General features: G+C 35.7%; 1 protein-coding gene across 1 annotated transcript in view; it reads left to right on the plus strand.

The window, feature by feature from the left end:
- The window catches only part of MEI4 (meiotic double-stranded break formation protein 4), a 212,859-nt gene that overhangs the window by 128,830 nt on the left and 60,510 nt on the right, over positions 1–23,519 (plus strand). The window contains exon 4 of the mRNA XM_058734521.1: positions 11,466–11,597. Coding sequence (XP_058590504.1) covers positions 11,466–11,597 — 132 coding nt within the window. The remainder of the gene's footprint in view (positions 1–11,465; positions 11,598–23,519) is intronic.

Consider the following 23,519-nt stretch of genomic DNA (forward strand, 5'->3'; position numbering starts at 1 on the left):
ATATACATATATATGTATATACATACATGTATGTATGTATATACATGTACATGTATATACATACATATATGTATATATGTGTGTGTATATATATATATATATACATATACACACACACATGTATGTATATATCTCCAAAGGAAATGATATCAGGATCTTGTAGAGATAGCTATACTCCCATGTTCATTGCAGCATATTCATAATAGCCAAGATATCAAAACAACCTGTGTCTATCTGTAGATGAATAAAGATGATATGGTATATATAAATACAGTGGAATGTTATTGAAACATGAGAAAGAAGGAAATCCTGACATTTGCAAAACATAAATGGACCTCTGAGAGCATTAAGTAAAGTGAATTAAGTAAGAGAAAGAAAAATACTATTGATATTACTTACATGTGGAGTCTTAAAAAGCTGAACACATAATAGAATGGTGTTTACCAAGAGCTGTAGGGTATAGGAAGTGGGGAGATATTCGTCAAAGTATACAAAGTTCCAGTTAGAAGACGAATAAATCCTGGGGATCTAATGTACATCTTGGCAATTACAGTTAATCGTACAGTATTATATGACCCAGCAATTGCACTACTAGGTATTTACCCAAGGGATACAGGTGTGCTGTTTTGAAGGGGCACATGCTCTCCAATGTTTATAGCAGCACTATTGACAATAGCCAAAGTATGGAAAGAGTCCAAATGTCCATCGACAGATGAATGGATAAAGAAGATGTGGTATCTATCTATCTATACATACATACATACATACATACATATATACATACAATGGAGTATTACCCAGCAATCAAAAAGAATGAAATCTTGCCATTTGCAACTACGTGGATGAAACTAGATGGTATTATGCTAAGTGAAATTAGCCAGAGAAAGACAAATCTTGTATGGCTTCACTCATATGAGGAATTTAAGATATTAAACAGATGAACATAAGGGAAGGGAAGCAAAGAATATAAAGACAAGGCGGGGGGACAAAACATAAGAGAGTCTTAAATATAGAGAACAAACTTGCTGGAGGGTTTGTGGGAGGGGAGATGGGCTAAATGGGTAAGCGGCATTAAGGAATCTACTCCTGAAATCACTTTTGTACTATATGCTAACTAACTTGGATGTAAATTAATAAATAAATTAAAAATAAATTTAAAAAATCATACCGTATTATATACTTAAAGATACTAAGAGTAGATCTGAAACATTCTTACCACAAAGAAGAAATTATGGGAAGCAATGGATGTTTTAACTAACCCTGTTGTAGTAATCATTTTACAACATGTAAGTTATCAAATCATTACAGTGTACATCTTAAACTTAATGTCGTATGTCAATTATATCTCAGTAAAGCTGAAAAGAGAAGAGTGGTTTTAGATTTGCATCTTCTAGTCTCCAGAAAAGCTTACTTTCTCAGCTTGGGGTCCTGGCATATTCAGTAGTGTAAATTTGAATCGCAGACCCAACGGAGACATGGCTGACTTTGCACATTCTCACGGGTGACTATGATTTGTTCTACTGTGGGTACCATTCTTACTAACTTGGACGTTCCTTCCTTTTGCTGGCACACAGATGTTTATCAGCCTGTCTTCCATTAGTACTTTAGCTCTGTAAGATTAACCTGAGGGATATTAGACAATTTGCCACTTTGGAAGGGTCCAGGCCTTAGATGAGGGTTCCGTGCTGCTAACATTATTTGCCGACAAGTGCTGCTTATCCATCCCTGAAAGTTAATTGTTTGATTTCATCATATTTTTATTTCTTCTATTTCTTTTGGCCTCTGAGGATTTCCTTTTTTTTCTTAAGAATTCAGTGATACACTAATATATGTTACTTTATCTAGTGTTACAATACATTATCATGATCCTATAACTAAGGCAAGATGTTGGTAACTTATCCTCTCTGACACTGTAAGCCATTATTTAGCAGGCTAACCCAAGGATTATTTAAATGTCTGGGGGTGTATTTTGTCAGACTTATTTGGACTCTGTGAAGTTCCAGATTAACCCATAATTCTTACCTGGTATAGACGTAAACAATTTCTATATATAAAAATTCTGGGGGCACCTGGGTGGCTCAGTGGGTTAAGTATCTGACTTTCGCTCAGGTCATGATCTTGCAGTTCATGGGTTCGAGCCCTGTGTCGGGCTCTGTGCTGACAGCTCAGAGCATGGAGCCTGCTTCGGATTTGTGTCTCCCTCTGCCCCTCCCCTGCTCACGCTCGTTCACTCTCTCTCTCAAAACTAAAGAACATTAAAAATATCTTTAAAAAAATTCTGTGTACACACATACACAGGCATCCCCAGAGGTTATGTTAGGGGTTTATCCTGTCAGATACTAACCAGTTGTGTATCTAACTTAACAGTATTATTTCAGTGTTTTTCTTTAAATCCAGTACTCAATTCCTAAGTGTTCTTTACCCTCACTAATAATATAAACACACCATTGACATGTATTTACTCTAAATTTGTATTAGAGTCACATTTTTAACTTTTTGGAAAGTATTCTTTCACATCAGGATCAAGCTGAATTGCATTTTGATAGCGTTTTAAAGTATCTTGCCAACCATAAACAGAAGTAACTACTGAAGCAAAAGTAATCTTATTTTATTCTTCGTTGAATCTAAGTGGTAATGGGGTCTAGCACAGTCACTGGCACATGGACCATACTCAGTCAATATTTGCCATAAAGAATGAATGAATGTAGAACCATTTACATTTGGCTCTGATAGCTTTAATTTTATTGTGTCCTATTCTTTAGAATCATGTTTTTTTCATGAATGATTGCCTACCTTATAAGAATCTTAATACATCTAGTTATTTTTAAAACATCATTTTATGTAAGTAATTGCAACAGTAACTTTTACTCTAAACTATGTAACATATTTATTTTTATAATATATATTTTTTCACCTGAGTGAGAGCTTTTAAAAAGCGTTTTTTTGTTTGTTTGTTTTTTGGTTTTTTTCTGATTCACTTTCAATTGAGTCTGGATAATTTACTTTTAACTTTAATGCACTGAAGTTTTAAGATCTTTGTACAACAGTTTCTGTTCTACAGCACAGATTGGCACTGCTCTGATCCAGAGAGCTAGGGGAGTGGCCCAGCCCCTTACTCATGCTGGTTTGCTTAAAGCCATGATTAGTTCCAGAGGTCAATTTTCTGGACATTACTGTCTGCTAATTGCTTGCCTACTGTGATCCTCTACATTCTGATAAGCCAGATTTAATTAATAGCTATGGTTGATATTGCTGAAGATTTGGGTTGTTTCAGAAGTTTTTAGGTGCACTTATAGCATTTATGGGAAAAGGGTTTTCATACCTATTTATTTACCCACTTCTCAGAAGTAACATCCCCTAAAATATTGTTTCCTTGTCCTAAGTACTTTGGTTTTCTTTATACAATTAATTAATATTAATTATAGAATAATAGGAAAATAAAGAGGTGGAATACATTAGATGCTTTTGAAAGTAGGAAACACTAACTGAGGGTTGATGGGGAGTGGGAGGGTGGGGAGGGTGGGTGATGGGTATTGAGGAGGGCACCTTTTGGGATGAGCACTGGGTGTTGTATGGAAACCAATTTGACAATAAACTTCATATATTGGGAAAAAAAAGAAAGTAGGGAACACTTAGTGCGTTGTCTACCCAGATTTAGGGCTGTGTATCTGTCCCTGTATATCTGTCCCTGTATATCTGAGTCTCTTTTCCCCTACTGTTCAGTTTGCTTCCAGGGCTGCTGCACTAACAGAAATTGATGGTGCACAGTCTAGCAATTGTGTTTCCTTCACTTACTGTGGCAATTGATAAACATTGTAATCAGAATCTGGCAAGTGGTTGGAAATTTTCCATAAGTGTTCCTGGGGGCTTTCAGAGTTTTTATGCCTTCACGAGAGATCGGGATGTGATGGCTTTGGATATATAATGGTTAACAGCACAAGGCAATTCTGATTCTTATGCATATTTGACCTAACTTTGAACAAGTTACTTACTCTCTCTATACCTGGGTCCCTGTTATTTAAATTGAGATTATACCTCCTCAATGGGTTATTTTAAGGATTCAGTGATACGATATATAAACACTAAGAATTATACACAAGGCAAAATAAATCATATTATATTAATGAATCATAGTATATTTATATTGATACTGTTTTCTGCTCCTCTGTTGCCATGTTTTCCTGTAAGTTTTACTTCACTGGCAGAAGAGATAATAGGCATTCAAGTTAAAAAAAAATCTGAACCTAACACTAGACTCTGCCCCTCACCATGTGAACTTAACATGTCTGAGTGTTATTTCCTTCCATTTAAAAAATGAGAAATGTAATTATCCAGGTTGTTGGGATACTAGATGGAGTGTCCCAACTCTTTTGTCTAGGCAGAAGAAAGCACATAATTCTTACTGTCCCCATAGTTTTTAGTTGGTTTTACTTGATTTTGTGCATTAGTCGAGTGAGATGAGTAAATAACAATAGAAACAGAGGGAATGCATGAATCTTCCAAGGCATGTCCCTAGGCAGCCCTTCCACATGACCAGTTTCTGTCACTTGTTCTGTCATGATTATATACCTTTGATCTGAAAGTGTTTTCTTAACATTTATTTCACAGAATTTATTTGTGACCTTCCGAGTACTCACCTCTTTTCTGATACTCTATAGAGCCAAGTACTACAATCTGCTATTAGAAGAACCCATGCAAATTATAACCCATTCTCTTTAGGAGCAGTTTATTCACCCATCCTGAAACTTATGTGGTCCCTACTGTATCTAAAAGAAATCCTAAGGGCTTGCTCAGAGTTCTTGTTGAAATCAACGTATTCTATGTCTGGGACTTCTTTTGATAAAACATAGCAACTCTATCATAATAGGACAGGAATTAAAGTTAGCGTGGCCTGACGTTATTCTTTAATTGATGCACCTTCCTAATGACTCTGTATGCTTTTCTGACAAATTTCCTGCACAGCAGCATCCTAAAATTGTGCTAGAATCCACATATATTATTCCGTGGGTTGAGACAACTACTTTCATTTTTAAAAAATTCACATAGCCCTTCCTACTTCTATTCCTTGTTGCCTATTCCTTGTTGCCTCTATTCTATGTTGCCTTTTGTATGGTTTCTCAGTAATTATAATGGAATATATTATTAATTACATCTACAAGTACTTTGTGTACTTTAGGATAAATTTCTTCCAACTTTGAGTTCAGTTCAGATAACTAGATTCTTACATACTCATTGAATTTGAACCTTGAATTCTGCTTTATCGTTTATATTTATTATGTTTATTATCTCCAGACTGAAGATCATTCCTTTGAATGGGAAAAGTGAGAATAAAATAGATTTTTTTTGTCATGTGTTAACTCCGTATCATTTTTTTTCATGAGACTGCTCCATCTCGTCCTTGCTCTAAACCTAAGCAAATATTTGTTTGCCTTTTGATTTTTTAAGTCTTGCTTTGTTTTGAAGCTCAATGATAAATATATCCTGATGTATATCAGTGCCTTACATAGTTTAATTTTTCCCCTTATACCTCTTTTTCCAGCAGTCAGTTGACCCATATGTGTGTGCTCAACTCCTTCTCAGGCTCTGGGCTCTCACCTGTACCATGGCAATGATTCAAAGGGCCATGGATAATTTCATTACAAATTAGCAGATGAGTAGTGCGTCTAAAAAATTTGACCTACCTTACATTCTAGTCCCAACAAATGTTTTCTGTGCCTTGTTCCCTATCTGGCAGGCATGGAAACAGAGTTCCTGTCTTATTTCCGTCTTCTTGCTTCTCTGCATTGTCTGCCTTCCCAGTTTCTTACCAGCTACTTAAAACTGAGATCCTGCTGTCTACAGACAGATCATGGGTCTTCAAACGTGACCTTTTCTCAGAGCCTCCTTTCTTCTGTTGTACTCCCTTGCCAGGGTGCCTGTTACTTCTTGCTATTCTTCTGATGTGGGCTGAACTTGTCTACTATTGTTGTCTTTCCAAACACACTTTGTAGGAGTTCCTCCCTGTGTTTATAAAGCCCAGGTCTTCCCTTTGGAAACTGCCATGCTCTCTAGTTTGTAGATTTCCACTTAATGACACCTTTGAGAAGATTTCTGGAATACTGCCCCTGGTTTTATACATAGTTTTAGAGCAAAACCCTACTATAATACAGGCCTACTTGGAATTTTGCCTTAAAGAATTGGACTGTACCAAGTGTCAGTCATAGTTTTGACCAACAACAGAGCTTGATCTAAGCATTCTTGGTCAATGCCTTGTTTTTCCTAATTTTCACTTATTTTTTCTTTTTTAAACTGAGAAGTATTCTTAGAAGATAGGCACACTCTTAGAGTCTCTTATCACTGTAGTCACAAAGAGATTAAATTCTTTGGCAACTAAAGCCTAAGGAAAGATTCTGCCAGTCTTTATCTATAGTGTTTTCCCTCTGGCATGTTATTCTAGACCTCAGTCTTACCTGTGCTTCTTCTCCTTGAAAGAAACAATGGGGTGGAGGAGGTATGAGCTCTCCTGCAGATGTGATGGAAAAAGAGAGAGAGGAGAGAGGAGAGAGAGAGAGAGAGAGAGAGAGAGACCTTTCTATTTGGTTATCTTCTTTCCTTAGAGTTAAAAATAGCTAACATTCATTACAAATATTTCCATGTATTAACTCATTTATTTTTCAGAACAAGCCTGGGAAATAGTAGCTATTCTTATCCTCCTTTTACAGGTGAGAAAACTAAGCTACAGAGAAGTGTAGTAAATTACTAGTGGTCACATAGGTAGTAAATTGCTGAGTTAGGTCTTGAACAGGCAGTCTGGCCTCAGAGTCTGATCTCTTTTATGTAATATGTGTATATCTATATATAGAGAGATAGAGCATGTGCAAACAAGAGAGAGATTTAGGTTTATTTATTTATATACTTACTTACATATGAATTCAATAAAGCTTTTTCCCTTGTTCAAACTTCCCCAAACTATCAATAGCAAAAACTGTACTTGGAAGACATAATGTACCAATTCTCTATAGAAACAAAAATCTGTAGACCTCTTCTCCAAAGGAAAGATTCAAAGAGTCAATCATTTCATGTGATGTGAGGTGATGTGATGTGATTTTATGTGATGATGTGATAATCATGGCTATGCCAGTTCCATCACAATATGTTGCAGTTCATGGACTAAATTATAAAGTGAGCCACTGCCAAAATGCCATACCTACACACACACACACGAAGAGAAAAATAACCCTCCATGGCCTTCAGTTGTACAACTAGTTATAAATCTACAATTTATATGGACTTTCTTCCTCCACTGAAGTTATACCCTCCACTTGTCCTTAGCCAGAACCTCAATTAATTGGATTTACCCACAGTTTCATCTCTGAAGGATCTGGCCTTTTGGTGGTCTTGCCTCATGAGGTTGCTATAATATTCTATTTACTTACATTACTTGGACATTCATACCAGGTAACGCCTGGCTTCCAAATACAATCTTCCCTGCTGCCATTGTGTTTTAAATGTCTGTTTTCCTCAACCAGAGATCAATTGCTCTAGCCAACATAGGAATGTCCTATTTGCTATTGATAGGGTGGCACAAAGAACTTCATATAGCCAGGTGGAAATTTCAGCCTCCAATTCTTGAAACAATTGTGGGGTTCTTTAGTAGAAACCATTCTTACTTGTTTATTTAGACTTCTAAACCAGAATCCAGTCACAAGGATGTAAAGAATACTTTACCAATGAATCATTAGATATAATATTGAGAATTCCCAGTCTCTTTCATACCTTGGTTCCTGAACTCATGTATTCTGGGTATCAGAGAAAGAGCATCATATATTTGTCACTGGTTTAGAACATAAATTTCTTATAACTCAACCTTATAAGGAGTGGTATTCTAGTTGGAACTAACTGTTCAAGCACCACTTCTGCTTTTATTTCCTGCTTGATCATGATTTTATATATAGTATAGCTACTTGATGACAGAGTGTTGCTGTGTATAACTGACTTTAGGTACCACTGTTCAAATGAGCAGCTTTGGGCATATGTGACTAATCGGTGTCCCATGATCAGGCAGTTATTTAATCTCTTGTAGGACCAAATAGTTATATGTATGTATGTGTGTGTATGTGTGCGTGTGTAAGATTATACTTATTTGCCAAGAAAGGTTTGACTTTCTTCCCAAACCAAGTGTAATTTTCTTTATGATTTTCTTATTACGATCAGCTACAGGCTTCATAAAGTTACTGATGAACTCCAAGAACTTTAGATATTATTGTCGTAAGGCCCAAGTGGCAGAGCTTCCTGTTCCTCAACTTAGACCAGCTAGAGATCTTTATATGACTCTGGACTCTTCTCAAAGTTTATAAATAGGATTTATTCAATGTTGCCATCCAAATGGTAAGCCTAAATGAATATATGCTGCCCCAAATATCCACAAATTCCCATCAAGTATTAATATGTTTTTATTACTGATAGGAAATACATACAAAAGCAACCTGTTTTTTCACTTTGAAGGGGTATTCTAACATGCATCAGACCCAGACACGTCCCAGGTGTATCAGGTACCTGAATCCTGGTGTCCACTCTCTTGTAATGCATGTATTTTTTACCAGGGACTTTAAAACAATTGCCATATCAGCATGATATCAATACAGTACACCAGCATGATGTTCTGTGGAATGTTTTCTTGATCACAGTCCTATGAACTAAGTAATGACACAGAGCCCAGGAAGTTGACATGGCCTTAAATAGGACAGAAAAATTATACTGAATGTCTCATTAGGTGAATGCAAGCTGCTTCATTCTATCCTTATTGGGATAATAAAATATATTCCCAGATTAAGACCTGTCTAACAATATCAGAAGCAGTGTTGATTGTGCTAAGAAAGGAACTACAACTGGAACAGTAGAACTACCCCTGATGAAATCTGTGCTAATTCACTGCCATTCTCCAAGATCCTTCTATCTTTTACACAGATCAGATAGGCAAATGTATTGAACATGTGGTAGGAACTTCTGCCTCTGCATATTTCAAGACTTAAATGTCAGCACTGGGTTCTGTGAATCCTCCAGTGGAATATGTGGATCAACGCACGTTTGATTTGGCTGAGTTCACAAGTATTTGAGAAGGCTGAGTTTACAGGAATGACTCCCAAACCACTAAGCCACCAAGGTAGCATCCTACTGCTTCCATCAGGATTAAGAATTTGCAAAAGTAGGAAGCTTTGAACCAGCTGCAGGATGAGCCAAAACCATGTCCCCTCTGCCAGTCGTCACTAACAGAATGCATGCTGCCCTGCTTCTCTTCTTCCGTAATGTTCTCCTAAATAAAAATCTCAAGTGAGTACTTCTGATGGGCAGAACTCAAATAATATCCAAAATTCTAACTGCACAGGAATCTGGGGGTAATTATTAATAACTTTCCAGTCCCTGAAATACAGGAAGATGTGCTACAGTAGAAAAAGATAGCATAAGTATTGAGTGAGACCTTCCATGTTTTCCACCACAGTAGCCACTTGTATATTGTATGATGTAAGCCCTAGCCTCCATGCCAGCCTCTTTCAAAAGTTCCACTGTGTTTTCAAAAGGGCAAGTGTCAATTAAAATGTAAAGAAGTATAGAGGCCATTTTTATAAAACATTAACAGAATTTTACATTACCTTAACAGTTATATACTTAGTCTTTGTTCTCTTACAAACCTCAGTCATATTGGGGAGACAGTAACAATTCCTATCTAGATTCTGGAAAAGGTGTTTATGATGAACTTTTCTTCTTATCAGTGTTCTCTAATAGGATTGTATTAACTCTAGAAAAACATTTATTTTTATTTGATTACTAGTATTTAACTTTTCAGGGTTCAATAAATTAAATTTCTGTATCCTTCAGTGCTTTTACATTATAACATGTGACACTTATTGAACACTTATTAAATGCCTGGCACTGTGTTAACCATTTTTACTGTCTAAATTAATATGCACAACAGCTGAAGTGGGTGCTATCACAATCATTATTTTTCAGGTGTGGAAGCTCAAACATTAAAAAAGGTAACTTGCTAGTAAAAGTTAATAAGCAGTAGAGGTGACATTTGACTCAGGCAGTTAGGTTCCAGAGTCCACAAACCTAACCTTGTTAATACCCTCATAATTTCATTCCCACTGTCTGAAGTATCTTTTATTTTACTGTGAATTTTTTCTGCACTTTATCTCCTAAAGAATTAAATATTAAGAAAAGACATAAGTACAACTAAAGCATCAGTGGAATACGCAACAGAAATTTTTTTAGAGTTTATATAGGAGTATTCTTTTTTCAGGTACAAACAAAAATGTGAAAAATCTGCAAAAAACTGGCAGTGGAGAGCTACAGAGGTTGTCTTAGCCAGTTACATTATTAAGAAATAATAATGATAAATAACTATGATTTCTTATGGTAACAAATCAATGTGGTTTTAGTATTGACAAGTTGACTTAGGAAACTATTACTAAGAATTAGTTACATAAATCTGTATTTCTAATAGAAATTTCTTTTGAACTCTAATATGTTCACCATTTTACTGTCATTGATTAAATTTTAAGGTATATTATTACAATATCTATTTGAGAAATATCTACATTAAGTGTTTATCTTAAAGGACACAGGTGACATTTCCTAATTTCATAGACCATTATTTGCTTAACGTTATCATTTAAACGTTTTATATACAAAAGCAATGTCTCCTTAATATGATTTTAACATGACAAGGTATGTGCTATTTCTTTAAGATACTTGTGAAGCTTCCTTTCTCCAAAATATATTAAAGGGTACATTTAATGAAGTTCCAGCTATGATTTATACATAACTTTAATGTGATTTATAATCAGATGGCCTTTCTCTTAATAATTGTATGGGATACAGTTTGTTGTCTCCTAATGTCCTTTTATATTTGTTTAGTCGTGAGTACTTTTTGCTGCCTCTAGATGAAAATTTATAGTTCTACATTTTTCTCCTCTCTGTCAAATGCCTCTCTCCTGACTTATGGAGAATAGAGAAGTCCTTCTACCTGTCTCTCCAGTGTGGAGTTGGGATTCATAGTGTACCAACAGCTATCCCAAAAGACATTTTCAAACTCCATTCTTTCACTTTTTATATATATCTATATCTATCCTTATATCTAGTAGATAAGCACTTAAGAGTTTTATCATCTTTTATTTTTTTATTCATTCATCCTATATATGGTCTATCATCTAAATATAATTATTTATTTTGATATTTCAGCTAAAACTTATATTTCAGCACTTTGTCATACATTTCAAAATATTAACTGCTATAGAAGATGTTATTACTTATATAGTTATAATGTGTCTATTTCATAATTTCGCTTAAGACTGACCCAGAATTATGTTGACACTTTTTATACTCCTGACAGTATGAATTCAGTAATGAAGTCTTAGAAAATGCCCACTAAATATATTTTGACTTGACTTGATAGAAAGTAGAAACCTTTTCATTTTTATCTTTAGTTTCAGGTGCAGCACCATGTGTCTCAGAGTCTGGTAACCCTGGGAAGTTGCAGCTTGTTGAGAAAATCTATAATATCTCAGCTTTTATCAGAAGTAAACAGCTTCACTGACATTCTGGGTACCATCAATCAGGTACATGTAACCCGAAACTGTAACTCTTATTTATTTAATACAGCTATAGACTTTTCTTTCCTTTTCTCCTCTCTATTCTTCTTGCCCGGCTGATATTTTAGTTTCATTACCTTTTTTCCCCAAAGTATGTGAATAAAATTACTGTCTACTAAAATTGTAAAGATATTTTCAGAAAACAGTTTTCAAAATAATACCATCTTATCACCCTTACATGCATATATGTGCCAAAGGTACCACCAGTGACAAGGAATGCTTAGATGAATGGCCTTAAATCTCTCTAATCAGGCATCATGTTCCTAGAGCAAAACATTGAGAGGAAAGTGAATAGGAAAGGATGCTGTATGAAGAACAGCCTCTAACCAGTGGTTTTTATTTCTAATTGCTCATGAGAATCATCTGGTTAACTTTTAAATACCCTATTATTAAGCCATATGCTAGTTTGGTCAAAAGGAAGTATCTGGATTTAAGATGCAGGTATTGGTATTATTAAAGCTCTTCAGGCATCCCAATTTTCAGCCAGGGTTGAAACACCGTGCTCTCAGCTCTCTTATCTGTGCAAACTCTTACATCAATGCTGACAAATGTGTCTAAGGAACAGAAGTCATTCCTTTATTTTCATGTTGATACTGGTATATCATGTGTTCACTTTGCCAACTTTTAATACCATTACTGTCTCTGTGATAGAATGAAGCACAATTAAAGGAAATCAGAGACAGGAAGAAACGTTTGGGTAAAAAAGAAAAAAATTAATTAGAAAAATATGTATATAATTTTACATAATATTTCACCAATTGCTTACGTCTAAGTTCCCTATATTTAATAATATATTCCAAAAATACCATTTAATCTAATTGAATTCGGTGAATGACATGATAAGTCATCTAGGTGACTACTAAATGGTAAACTCTCTTAAGTGCTCTGTTAGATTTTTTTAAGTAATTGTTACTGGTATTAAGGGGCTAAAAGTGCATTGGAGAAAGAAAGAAGACACATTTACTAAATGGAAAAAAAAAACAGCGAAGTGCTAAAACACTTGCTGGTGTTTGTAGAAGCTCCAACATCAAGGAAGTGATCAAGGTAGGTTGCAGGTCCCTGAAAAGATGTCATGGAAAAGGAACAACTTGAAAAATGTATTTGAAAAGCAGAAGATAACAGAAAATAGAGGCACTGGCTGTACTTTTTAAAATGTGTGCCCCGCATTCTGAAAGTGCAAGGTAAGGTCATGGAATTTAAAAACAGGAAGCCATGTGGGAAATGACTTGATGAAATTAGATTGCTTGTATGGAAAATAACAAAGTACAGACAAGAAATTTTTATTTACATATTCTCATTTAATTTTCACGAATCTCCATGAAGTAATTGTACCTTTTACCTAATATATAGATAAAGAAATAAAACCTTAGAGTGGTTAAGCAACTTGACCAAGATTGCAGAAAGAACATATGCTAAAGCCATAATTCAAACCCAGGCATCTTGATTGTTAAATCACTTGGGAAGAAGGATAACAATGGAACAATAACTACTTTCTGGCAGGTGATAAATAGGGTATTAACATGCTTTACATAAATTTTCTCCATCAAGGAGACAAGGAAACTATTAGTTGGTAAGGAAACAATTAGTTGGTTTCCTTGTTTAAAGACAAGGAAACTATTAGTTGGTATTCTTATAGTATATGACAATATCCACTTCAGCCATTTTAAGCAGAAAGGATGCATGAGTAGCTATGGATTGTTGAGAGGGCTGAGGAAAGAAATTTCAGGCTGCACTTTCATGAATGACTCCCATAATCACACAGCAGAACTTGACTACCAAAGGAGTTGCTGCCTTTGCCATCATGACCAGGAAGCTTCTTAATAAATCAAGGAGATGCTGCTACAGTCACAGGTTCCAGAAAACAGTCCTGCCAGAATGTACAACAGACAAATGTGTGACCTGTGCTGTACTTGTCTCACTATGTGATTCAGTTTGAACTACAAAGTTTTTGTGAGTGAATTTGTTTCTAAACCAACTTTATATTCATAACCCTACCAGCAAGAGAGTATAGGAAATGTAGTTTAACAAAATACGGAGGTCAAGGTTCAAGATGTCAAGGTAGGAAGATCCTGAGCTTACCTCCTCTCATGGACACACCATGCAATAACTACATATAGAGCAACTGTATTGGAGAAGAAACTGAAGACTATCAGAACAACTTTAACACAGCTAAAGATAGAAAGAAAAAGCCACATCAAGAAGAATAGGGGCAGAGAGGTAGTCTGGTTGGGACCCAGACCCCCAGCACACCATCCCACAAATGGGAGAGATATCACAGGTGTGGAGGTCCTTCCTGAAGAGTGAAGTTAAAGTCCACATTGAGCACCTCCTCCCTTCAAGGATATGTACCAGAAAGGTAAGTTCCCTTAATATCTGGCTTTGAAAATCAGTAGGGCTTAGCTTCAGGAGAGCTGGAGGCCTGTAGGATTAGCCTGCACGCAATCTTACTCATTCTTGGACCCAACACAGAGGCAGCAGTTTGTAAAGTACCTGGGCCTTAAGTGAAGGACATTTATCGACTACTTTTAGGGCATGCTGAAGGGTCAGGGATCTGTAGGAACGTTCTCTGGGGACAGAAGTATTGGCAGGCACAATTTTTCTTATCCTTCTTCAGCCTAGTTGGCCCATGCCAGTTCTGAACACTCTCCGTCAACCTTGATAGCACTGTGTGACCCACCCTGGTGTTCTGTGGCTGCCCTGACCAAACCCACGTACCCTGGCAGCTGCCCTTCCAACGTGGCTCCCACCCTGCCATACATGGTGGGCAGCCTTATCCAGGATCAGGACTCCTTCAAAGCAACTTCTGCCTCAGAGAGGGAAGGAAGAGCCCTACCCAGCAACAAATCCACAACACTTGCCACCAGGCCTCCCGGCCAGCAACACCAAGAACTAAACCCACCCATCAGTATGCCCACAGCAGCTGCAGCTGGGACTCTTAACCAGCCACTGGGGACCACACACAGTCCACACAGATGACACCCACTGGAGTGCCTTATTCTGAAGAACAGGAAGTATTGCATTTCTGTGCCCCAAAGAATGCCTTCAACATCAGTACACTACTTTCAAAACCAGGAAATATAGCTGACTACCTAAAACATAGAAACAAATGCAGAAAGCCAAGCAAAATGAGGAAACAGGAATATGTTCCAAATGAAAGAACAAGACAAAACCTCAGGGGAAAAAACTAAGTAAAATTAACATAAGCAGTCTCCATTTTATAAAGAGTTCAAAGTAATAGTCACAAAGGTGTTCACTGAACTTGGGGGAAGAATGGATAAACACAGTGAAAGCTTTAACAAAGAGACAAACAATATAAAAAGGAACCAATCAGGGCTGAAAAATGCAACAACTGAAATGAAAAATACACTAGATGGAATCAACAGCAGATTAGAGGATGCAAAAGAATGGATCAGCAATCTGAAAGACAGGGTAGTATAAATCATACAAACTGAACAACAAAATGAAAAAATAATTTTAAAAATGAGGATAAGTTAAGGGACTTCTGGAATACCATCAAATGTATAACACTCACATTATAGGGATTCCAGAATAAGAGAGAGAAAAAGGGCCAGAAAAATTATTTGAAGCTGAAAACTTCCCTAACCTGTGGAAGGAAACAGATACTCAGATCCAGGAAGCATAGAGAATCCTAATAAAGATGAAGTCAAAGAGGTCTACACCAAGACATTCATAATTAAAATGTGAAAAATCAAAGATAAAATATTAAATGCAGCTAGAGAAAAGCAACTAGTTACATACAAGGAAACACCCATAAGACTATCAGCTTATGTTACAGCAGAAATTTTGCAGCCCAGAAGAGAGTGGCATGTTATATTATTCAAAGTACTGAAAGGAAAAACACTACAACAAATAATATTCTACCCAGCAAGGCTATCATTCAGAATTAAAGGAAACATAAGTCGTTTCCCATACAAAAGTTAAAGGAGTTTATTATCACTAAACCAGCCTTACAAAAAATGTTAAGTGTACTTATTTAAGTGGAAAAAGACAGAAGATGAAGAAAATTATGAGATAAAAAATTTCACTGGTAAAAGAAAACATGGTAAATGTAGTAAATTAATCACTTATAAAGCTACTATGAAGGTTAAAAGACAAAAGGAGTTAAGCCAGGTATATCTACAATAATTAGTTAAGGGATATACGAAATAAAAAATATGTCAAATATGTCAAATACATAAAATGTGGGGAGAAGGGTAAAAAATGTAGTGCTTTTACAATGTGTTCAAAGTTAAGTTACCATCAGATTAAAGTAGACTGAAGTATACTTAGGATGTTCTATATGAACCTTATAGTAACCACAAACCAAAAACATGTAATAGATACACAAAGAATAAAGAGAAAGGAATTCCAGTATAACACTAAAAACATAATCAAACCACAAGGAAAGAGCAAGAGAAGAAGAAAGGAACAGAGAACTACAAAAACAACCAGAAAGCAATTAGGAGAATGGCAATAAGTGTATACTTATCAATAATTACTTTAAATGCAAATGATGTAAATGGACTACATGCAGCAATAAAAAACATAAGATGATTGAATGGATAAAGAAAAAAAATAATAAGCCCATTTATATGCTTCCTGAAAGAGACCCACTTCAGACCTAGAGACATCATGACTGAAAGTGAAGGAATGGAAAAAGATATTCCATGCAAATGGACATATGATTTCATTCATTTGTGGAATTTAAGAAACATAAAAGATAACATAGGGGAAGGGAAAGAAAAACAAGATAAAAACAGAGCAGGAGGCAAACCATAAAAGACTCTTAAATACAGAACAAACTGAGGGTTGATGGGGTGGGGTTAGAGGGTGGACATATAGGTTATATGGGTGATGGACATTAAAGAGGGCACTTTATGGGATGAACACTGGGTGTCATATGTCAGAGATGAATCACTGGGTTCTATTCCTGAAGCCAAGACTATACTGTATTTTAACTAACTTGAATTTAAATTTTAAAAAATCTGGGATAGAAATACGTATATCAGATAAAACGGCAAACAAGGGCATTGCATAATGATAGAAGGATTAATCCAAAAAAGGATGTAAGAATTGTGAATGCCCATGCACTCAACAAAGGAGCACTAAATATATAAATCAAATATTAAGAAACATGAAGGGAGAAATTCATAGTAGCACAACAATAATAATAGAGAAATTTAAGAGACCACTTACTTCAATGGATAGATCATACAGGCAGAAAATTAATCAGGAGGCAGAGGATCTAAATGACACTTTAGATGTCCAACCAAACAACCAAAAAAGCCCAAAGTCAGTAGAAGGAAGGGAATAATAAAAATAAAAATAGAAATAAATTAAATAGATACAAAGAAAACACAAGAGAAAATATTAATAAAACTAAGAGTTCATTTTTTAAAAGATAAAATTAGCAAACCTTAAACCAGATTCATCAAGAAAAAAAAGAGCGAGAGCTCAAGTAAATAAAAACAGACAGAAGAGAAATTACAACTAGTACCACAGAAACACAAAGGGTCATAAGATAATACTATGAACAATTATATACCAACAATTTACACAAACTAGAAGAAATGCCTAAATTCTTAGAAACATACAATCTTCCAAGACTAAATCATGAAGAAACAGAATATCTGAACAGACCAATTGCTAGTAACAAAACGAAACTAGTCATCAGAGCTCCCAACAAACAAAAGTCTAGGACCAGATAGCTTCACAGGTGAATTCTACCCAACATTTAAAGAAGAGTTAATACATATTCTCAAATTATTACAAAAATTGAGGAAGATGGAACACTTCTAAACTCATTTTACAAGGCCAGCATTACCCTGATACCAAAACCACAAAGACACACGAAAAAGAAAATTACAGGCCCATATTCCTAATGAACATAGATGCAAAAATCCTCAACAAAATGTTAGCAAACCAAACTCAACAATACATTAACAATATCATACTCCATGGCCAACTGGGATTCATTCCAAGGATGCAAGGATGGTGTAACATCCACAAATCAATCAATGGGATACACCACACTAACAAAGTATAAAAATCGTATCATCTCAATAGATGCAGAAAAAACATTTGACAAAATTCATCATCATTTATGATTAAAAACTTTCAACGAAGGTAGGTGTAGAGGGAATGCATTGCAACATAATAAAGGCCATGTATGACAAACCACAGCTAACATACCTAAAGGTGAAAAGCTGAAAGCTATTAAGCTATTCCTCTAAGATCAGGAACAAGGATACCCATTATTCACTTCTTTCAACATACTGTAGGATGTTATATCTCTAGCAATTAGGCAAGAAAAGAAATAAAATACATCCAACTTAGAGCTGGAGAAGTAAAACTGTTGCTATTTGCAGATGACATGATACTATAGATAGAAAACCCTAAAGACTCCACCAAAAAACTATTAGAATGAATTCAGTAAAGTTGTAGGATACAAAATCAATAAACAAAAATCTTCTGTGTTTCCATATAATTATAATGAAGTATCAGAGAGAGAAATTAAGAAAAAAATCTCATTTAAAAATTGCATCAAAAAGAATACAATATCAAGGAGTAAATGTAACCGAGGAGGTGAAAGACCAGTACACTGCAAATATAAGAAAGTCACTGGTGAAAGAAATTGAAAGTGACAGAAATGTCGCGACCGGCGCGACAAACACCGAGGTCAGGGTTCTGAGGGTAGGGGAAAGCAAGAAAAAAAGAGAGAAGAGAGAAAGTTTGGGAACAGGAGGGTCCCCTGGGCTGATGGCCCAAGTGACGGCTTTATTGTTACTGTACACAATCTTTTATAATATAAGACTCTTATGGATCAGGTCATTCTAAGAATAATCAGGTTTCACATAATCGCTGCCAACCAAAACATTTAGTTCTGTGTTTCTTGTGCATTTTCTAGACAGGTCACAACAAGACCTTGTTGATAAGATTGCTAGCAAAACACAATTCCCATGTTTGTTTCTATCTGACTCGGGATAGAAAAAGGGAGGTAGCATTACTGCCAACACCTGCAGACCACAGGCTTCAGGAATTAACTTTCTCAGCCTTGACAAGGCTTTCGTATGCCCTTGAGAGTGGGGGAATGGGAGGGGGAACCACCGGGTTGGCTTGAGTCAACAGGGAACATTGCTCGACCCGGTCTCAGCCTGGCACCGGGGCCCGGCCCCCCACACAGAAATAAATGGAAAGATATATTGTGTCCATAGGTGAGAAGAACTAATATTGTTAAAATATCCATACTACTCAAAGCAAACTGTAGACTCAGTGGAATCCCTATCAGAATTCTAATGAATTTTTTCACAGAACTAGAATAAGTAATCATAAAATTTGTATGGAACCACAAAAGACCCCCAAAAGGCCAGAGCAGTCTCAAGAAATAAAAATATGTGAAGGTGTCACACTCCCAGATTTCAAACTGTACTAACAAAGCTATAATAATCAAAATAGTTATAGTACTTGTATAAAAAGCAACACATAGATCAATGGAACAGGATAGGGAGCCCAGAAATAAACTCACACTTATATGATCAATTAATCTACCATAAAGGAGACAAGAATATGCAATGGGGAAAAGACAGTCTCTTCAATAAATGGTGTTGAGAAAACTGGACAACTACATGCAAAATAATGAAGCTAGGGGCTCCTGCGTGGGTCAGTCAGTTAAGCGTCAGACTCTTGATTTCGGCTCAGGTCATGATCTCACAGTTCATGAGTTTGAGTTCCGTATTGGACTCTATGCTAACAACACAGAGCCTGCTTGGGATTCTCTGTCTCCTTTCACTCTGCCCCTCCCCAGCTTGTGCTCACTCTCCCTCTCAAAAATAAATAAATTAATAAAAATGAAACTAGACTTCTTTCTTACACCATACACAAAAATAAGCTCAAAATGTTTTAAAGACTTAAATGTAAGGCCTGAAAAAATAAGCTTCTAAAAGAAAATATACATATTTCTGCTTTGACATCAGTCTAAGAAGTTTTCTCTTGGATATGTCTCCTTATGCATGATAAAAGAAAAAATAAATGGTACGACATCAAACAAAAAGCTTGTGCACAGTGAAAGAAACCATTAACAAAATGAAAAAACAACCTACTGAATGGGAAAAGATACTTGTAAATGATATATTGGCTCAGGTGTTAATATCAAAAGAACTCCCACAACTCAATAACAACAATAAAATACTCACTTAAAAATGGGGATAGGATCTGAATAAACATTTTTGCAAAAAAGGCATATAGATAGCCAACAACAACATGAAAAGAAACTCAGCATTACTAATCATTGGGGAAATGCAAATCAAAACCACAGTGAGATATCACCTCACACCTATCAGAATGGCTGGTATCAAAAAGATAAGAAATAACAGGTGTTGCTGAGAATATAAGCAGGGGACTCTCTCATACTGATGGTAAGAATATAAGTTGGTGCAACGCCTATGGATAGAAGTATCAAGGGTCTTCAAAAAATTAAAAATAGAATTACCATGTGAATAGCAGTGTCACTTCTGAGTATTTATTTGAACAAAATGATAACACTAATTTGAAAAGATATATATATCACTGTGTTCATTGCAGCATTATTTACAATAGCCAAGATATGAAAACCGCATATGTGTCAATTGATAAATGAATTGATAAGGAAGAGCTGATATACACACACAGCACACACAATGGAATATTGCTCAGTGGGAAAAAATAAAAGAATGAAATCTTGCCATTCGTGACAACAGGGAGGGTGGTAGAAGGTATCATGCTAAGTGAAACAAATGAGACAGATAAAATCATATAAGTATGATTTAACTTATATATGGAACCTAAAACAAAACAAATGGACAAACAAAACAAAAACAGACTCTTAGAGAACTGGTGGTTACCAGAATGAAGGGAGGTGAGAGGACAGGAAAAATGGGTGAAGGGGACTAAGAGGTACAAACTTCAAGTTATGAAATAAATTTGTCATGGGAATGTAATGTATAACATAGAGAATATAGTCAATAATACTATAAATTTTATGAAGTAATAGATGGTAACTAGACCTATCATGATGATCATTTCCTAATGAAAAAAAATATCAAGTCACTGTCTTGTTTATCTGAAATTAATATACCATTGTTTGTCTATTATAATTCAACTAAAAAAGATAATGTAGTTTATGCTTTTTCAGCTTTGTTACTCTAAAAAGATGACAGAATGGCTATTGATATAGTCAGTCCAGTATATAAGTCCATATATAAGGTTCAGAGATTCAGTAATATTCTTTTTTTTTTTTTTTTTTTAATTTTTTTTTTCAACGTTTTTTATTTATTTTTGGGACAGAGAGAGACAGAGCATGAACGGGGGAGGGGCAGAGAGAGAGGGAGACACAGAATCGGAAACAGGCTCCAGGCTCTGAGCCATCAGCCCAGAGCCCGACGCGGGGCTCGAACTCACGGACCGCGAGATCGTGACCTGGCTGAAGTCGGACGCTTAACCGACTGCGCCACCCAGGCGCCCCAAGAGATTCAGTAATATTCTTTTAAGAGATGGAATCAGAGTAGGACACAGGGCAGAACACAGGGCAAAGGGTGTGAATAGAGGGAAGCCATTTATTTGGGACTGTCAATACAATAAAGCTTCCACAAGCAGCAAAAGAGATAACCACTGTATATAAGTGGTGTTATCCAAAGGGACTTGAGGAGAAATTTAATGTGAAGGAGAGAGGAGAATCACTGGAAAAGTTAATACTGTAAAACTAAGAGATAAGAAAAATGATGTTGTTGAGAAGAATTAGGCAATCAGGAAGGAATGTTTATTCATGAAGAGAATAAGTTTAGTTTAGATATATTGAATTTGAGGAAAAACTGAATTAATCTAAATGTAGGCACAGGGAAATATGAAATTAAAATTTGAAAGAAAGGAAAGGGGCATACCTAAAAATTTGGGAAATACCACAAATATATGGCAATCATGAAATCAGAAAGAGAACAGGGTCTCAGAGAAAAGTAAGGTGGAATGGGAAAGAATATATGAACAAAGAAAAGAAGACAAGCTTTATTTCAATATGTATGTTAGATGGCTGTTAAATGTCAGACTTAAATGGTTTAAAATATTTGTCAGGAGCCTCTGGGTGGCTCGTCAGTTGAGCGTCCAACTCTTGATTTCAGCTCAGGTCATGATCTTGAGATTCATGAGATCGAGCCCCATGTTGGGGCTTAGAGTGGAGCCTGCTTGGGATTCTCTCTCTCCCTCTCTGTCTGCTCTACCCATGCTCATGTGAACACGTTCTCTCTCTCTCTCTCTCTCTCTCTCTCTCTCTCTCTCTCTCTGTGTGTCTCTCAAAATAAATGTAAAATAAAATAAAATTGTTGTCAAATATACAGTAGTATATATTTATTTCATATAATGTGGATTATGCAGAAAATCCATAAGTAAAAATATTAATGTTAATACCACACTACACATTTTATGTCTTTCCAGTTTTCTTTTTAACTCTTAAGAGTTTTTGGTCCCCAAAATATTTGTATCATACAGCACATAGTTTTGTATTCTGCTTTCTTGTGTAAAAGTATATCATTAGCACTGTTCATGATTTTGATTGCCTAAGGTAATGTGATTTTTAGTGACTCAATAGTATTTTATGCTATTCACATTCTTCATTTATTTAGTCTTAACTGCATGCGACTCTTAACTGGCGATTTGCCCCCCAAATTTGCATATTAAGATGATTTTTTTAAAAAGCATATCTCTTTTTTTTGAAAAGCATAGCTATCAAAATACCTAATTATTTAAAACAAATATAATTTCTTGGAGGTTCTAAAAAAGAATTTGAGGGACTTCTGGGTGGCTCAGTTGGTTAACTGTCCAACTTTGGCTCAGGTCATGATCTCACGGTTTATAAGTTTTAGCCCAGTATGGAGTTGAACTGTTCAGGAGTACTGATGTAGGTATTATTTCTGGGTTATGGTCATGGAGAGAAGAAAATTATGAAGAAGAGCTCAAGAAATTTACACAGAGGCTTTCTTGATTATTCGTTGACTACTAAGTTGCACCTGTGCAGGAAGACATTCCACAAGGCCAAAGAAGGAAAAACTGCTGAGAAAAGAACTACTGCCAAGAAGCTGTGAACTGAACAACGCACAAGTGGTTGGGACCATCCACATTCTATCCAGCCATAATGGCAAGACCTTATTTAATACTCTGGGCGTTGAGTAGAGACCCTAAAAGTTTACAACTTAACCATATGGTAATGTGTAGCCGTAGGATAAAAGCTATGGTAGAATGATTCTAACAAAGCTTAGAAACAAACTTTGAAAAGGATCTTGCTGATTCACAGCTAGTCGACAACATGGTATCATTAATGTCTAGCATCCATTCATAAATTTAAACATGTGAAGAAGAATGTATAACCCACAGCCATGAGAAAAAAAAATCAGTTAATTGAAATAGAACCAGAAAGGACAGAAATATTAGAATTAGCATACAGGTCCCAACAGCTCTTATAAATATGTTAGAAGAAAACATGAATAATAAGGGGAAAAACAGGAAATTTAAATATAAAAATAAGAGCAGTATATATTGATAAAGCTATTAAAAACATAACAGGTCAGTATAAATATGAAAAAAATCTTTGCCAGTAATCAATAATTTAGGTTAACATACACATTCCTTGAAAGATTAAAATTCCCAAAACTGGTAGTAGAAAACATAAATTACCCTATTCTAATTAAATATCGTATTTAAAATTATAAACCTTGCCACAAATACAACTCTAGTGCCAAATGTATTCTGCCATCATACATTTGAAGAAGAAGTAATAGCACTCTTACACAAACTTTTTACAAGAGAGAGTAGGGAAGATTTCCTAACTCATTATGAGATCAGCATTGCCTCAGTATCAAAAACAAA

Source organism: Neofelis nebulosa, chromosome 6 (genome assembly GCF_028018385.1).
Source record: "Neofelis nebulosa isolate mNeoNeb1 chromosome 6, mNeoNeb1.pri, whole genome shotgun sequence".
Classification (NCBI taxonomy): domain Eukaryota; kingdom Metazoa; phylum Chordata; class Mammalia; order Carnivora; family Felidae; genus Neofelis; species Neofelis nebulosa.